Genomic DNA, 3620 nt, shown 5'->3' on the forward strand with positions numbered 1-3620 from the left:
GAGTTTAGAAAAAATTAAATTCATGTAGGTTGGCAGTCTCAAAGCAAGCAAGAGCTGGCATTTCTGTATTTCAGTTAGGAAGATGTTTAAAGCATACAGTTCTTAAAAGCAGGGTAGAAAAAGCTTACAGAGTTCATCTCCCACCCTCATTTTTAAATTAACTACCCCCTGGCTTCTGACTGGAACACATTATACTGTAAAGAGAAAAACCTTAAGATTTCACCAATTTAAACTAGAAGAAATAATTTAAACCACACATGCAGTTTCTGAATTTGTGTGTGCAAATATTTATCTCCAAAGAGACCCTCTTAAGTTTATTGAATGAAAAATAGGGAGTAGACATTGAATTGTTAGTTTCCCCCCCACCCACCCACCAAAAGAAAGACCCCCCCATGTTACTGTAACTTTGAATACACTACTCAAGTGTGGCTTCCCTGGGCTCTGGATTGGGGGGTGGCGGGGGGGGGGGGCACTAAAGTTCACTGCCGTGTCTTTTTCCCAAGGGTTTTGAATATGTATCTCCCAGGTATTCTTACAGAGCACTCTGCAAAATAGGACATTACAGAAACAAAAACCCCTCAGCATGAACTTCATACAACAGTGGTTAAGCAGGTTTCCTCAACTTGAGAATCAGTTGTAGCTATTATTCCAAACTTTCCACATGTCTTATGACAGTCTCACCTTTTTGCACTGGATATCCAGTATTGTTCTACCAACCCTAAATTAGGCAAGGTCTAGATTGGCCTTCTCTTTCTTTAAAATGGTACTTTCTCCCACCTGTATATTTTTAGATCTCAAAACATCTGCATTTGAGAAAAGCTATTTCTTAGAAACTCTTTACAGAAAAGTGCCCCTCTTAGGCACTGGCCCAAGAATGTCTTAAATCTTTCATTTTTGAAAGTCATGTCAGTGCTGGGTTTAATAGTTTCACCCAGAAGTTTTATTCATCACTGATTAGCTTGAAGCCCTAGAAGTGGCACTGTACCCAAAAACCCACATTACATAAATTAACCACTATGACCCAAGCTTGCCATAAATAAACTACTGCTCTGGCTCTTAACATTATTACTTCTTTGGGTCAAATTTTGAACTGCAGTCTCTGGACGGTGAACTTGATGAAAAGTATAAGAAAGCAGAAGATTTAATTGCCAAAAAATCAGAAGAGTCGGCTGATGCCAGAAGGAAGGCTGAAATGCTGCAGAATGAAGCAAAGACTCTTCTGGCTCAAGCAAACAGCAAGCTACAACTGCTGCAAGGTAATGCCGCTCACCAAAGTTCATGTCTACACAATCTATTCATGTCTTGGGCATTTAAATGCGACTTTTTAGGCAAGAAGGACTTGAATTAATTTCGAGATCAAAATACCTATTTCACACTTTTGTTTTTATCGCCTACAGATTTAGAAAAAAAATACGAGGACAATCAAAAATATTTAGAAGATAAAGCTCAAGAATTAGTAAGATTGGAAGGAGAAGTTCGCACACTCCTGAAGGATATAAGCCAGAAAGTCGCCGTTTACAGCACCTGCTTATAACAAAGGAAGAAGGCTGTAAAGTGACTGAGGTGACCAAAGTAAAACTGCTACATTTTAATTATTGACTTAGTGGTTTTCAAATAAAACCCATTACCTATTTAATATTTTTAATCACATTTTGTACGGAGTTAAATAAAGTACAGTGCTTTTGTAAAAATAAAATTTAGCAGAAGTGTTTTTGTTACTCTTACTTTAGTGTTTATTGAGTCACTGTTTTCTCTTAAAGATGGATTTATAAGTGAGCTATTCCCTACATCATGAACCTAGTTTCTGTTACCTCTATAAACAACCTACTTTTTTCACCTGTGTGAGAGGTCAGTATCCTTTAAAACAGCCCAAAAACCACAAGGAAATTCTCAAAGAGAGTTTGAGAAGAAGAGATAGCTTAAGTTACCTTCATCCAAGTAAGTAAAGGCCCTCCCGTTGGTCGTCGATTTGCTCGAGCGGGCCCAGTAACGTCTCCATTGGAGACTTTGTTGTTACTGTGTCTGGCATATCGAATACTCTCGGTAGCTTGCCAGGCTCTCCGAGAGGGGCGGAGGAATCGAACTCGGGTCGGCCATGTTGGCTGCGTGCAAGGCAGACGCCCTACCCGCTATGCTATCGCTCCAGGATGTGAGGGCGATCTGGCTGCGACATCTGTCACCCCATTGATCGCCAGGGTTGATTCGGCTGATCTGGCTGGCTAGGCGGGTGTCCCCTTCCTCCCTCACCGCTCCATGTGCGTCCCTCCCGAAGCTGCGCGCTCGGTCGAAGAGGACGGCCTTCCCCGATAGAGACGGACCGGTCTTCGGTCGAGGGTATACGAGTAGCTGCGCTCCCCTGCTAGAACCTCCAAACCTTCATCCAAAACTCCCATAAATATTCCTTGCTCTGAGAACAAACAAAAAGCAATTTCTAATAGGGAAAATTATGGCTTTTAGTATTACTGCTTAGAACAGGGCTGCTGGGAGCCAGGAGATGGGAGTTTCAATTAAGCAGGCCAGAGTTTATGGACATTTTCCTTGCCAACCAAGCAGAACTACTCAAAGAGCGGAATGCTGCTGTAATTTCTGTTTTCATATTGGACTTTATTTCATTATGTAAGATCTTATTGTGATCTGTAGGTGAGGGAAAAAACAACATAGAACAATCCCCTATCCCATAAGAAAAGGAAAGCTAGGCCCCAGTGGTTTCTTCACAGTCATCTTAAAAGCTTGATTATACCAGTTAACAACCTCCCACACATCCAACACAGCTGTATTTGAATATAGGCCTGGACAAGTTATGTATACAGCTGGAATTAAAACAATAAGGCAAAATTATCCTCTGGTCCAAGGCAATTGTCCCTTTTTCAGTAGGAACACTAAGAACTAGCACCATAGTTACTATAGCAATTAAATTTTTCCCTGTTCAATATAAGTAGAAACTTTCACTGTGCCTTATTTCTTTTCAGCTAAAGAACTAAAGATCCCACTTTGAAATTATTAACTTTAATCAGCCCCATCATTCATGAGCCAATAGTTACATAAGCTTTGTACCTAGGACTTCATTCCCACCCAGAATTTGCATTCTCACACTGAATAGATTTCATTATTCCCTAGTTAAACTTTTCCCCTAAAGTAGGAGACATGTTCAAGATTTAAATAAAGCAGCACTTAAAACTTGGCTATTTTTAAATGCAGGACTGAATTCCAATGGGCAAGTAGCACACATTAGGTCAACTTCATGCTAACGAGTGCAAACTGAACAAATATGTACAATTTTTCAAAGTAAAGGGACTGGAGAACCACCAAAAGGCAGAAATGTGTTCACTTTAAACATTCATTTATAAATACAATCCTATACACTCTTGAAGTAGTCGTTTACCCTGCAAAAGATACAATGGAAATCCACAAGTTAAAGATTTCCTTATACAGTTTCTCCAATGTATATGCTAAAAATTTAGTAGCTATTACTGCAGTATATCAAAGGGTAAATGACCTTTTAGATGCCTTAATATTACTCCACAATGTAGAAAAGACATTGGCCTATAAGAGCAATAAATAAGAATACACAGTCTAAGTCATAAGGAAACTAGAACCATCATCCATTCATAACTAGTAAA

At 39.6% G+C, this 3620-nt stretch overlaps 1 protein-coding gene across 1 annotated transcript in view; it reads left to right on the forward strand.

Moving 5' to 3' along the window:
* LAMB1 (laminin subunit beta 1) overlaps nt 1–1696 on the forward strand; it is an 86747-nt gene extending 85051 nt beyond the window's left edge. Inside the window, exons 33-34 of the mRNA XM_056118024.1 lie at nt 1097–1256; nt 1398–1696. Of these exons, the coding sequence (XP_055973999.1) occupies nt 1097–1256; nt 1398–1534 (297 nt within the window). The 3' untranslated portion in view covers nt 1535–1696. The remainder of the gene's footprint in view (nt 1–1096; nt 1257–1397) is intronic.
* Nucleotides 1697–3620: the final 1924 nt, after the last annotated feature.

The sequence above is a fragment of the Sorex fumeus genome, unplaced genomic scaffold, assembly GCF_029834395.1.
Source record: "Sorex fumeus unplaced genomic scaffold, SorFum_2.1 ptg000037l, whole genome shotgun sequence".
NCBI lineage: Eukaryota > Metazoa > Chordata > Mammalia > Eulipotyphla > Soricidae > Sorex > Sorex fumeus.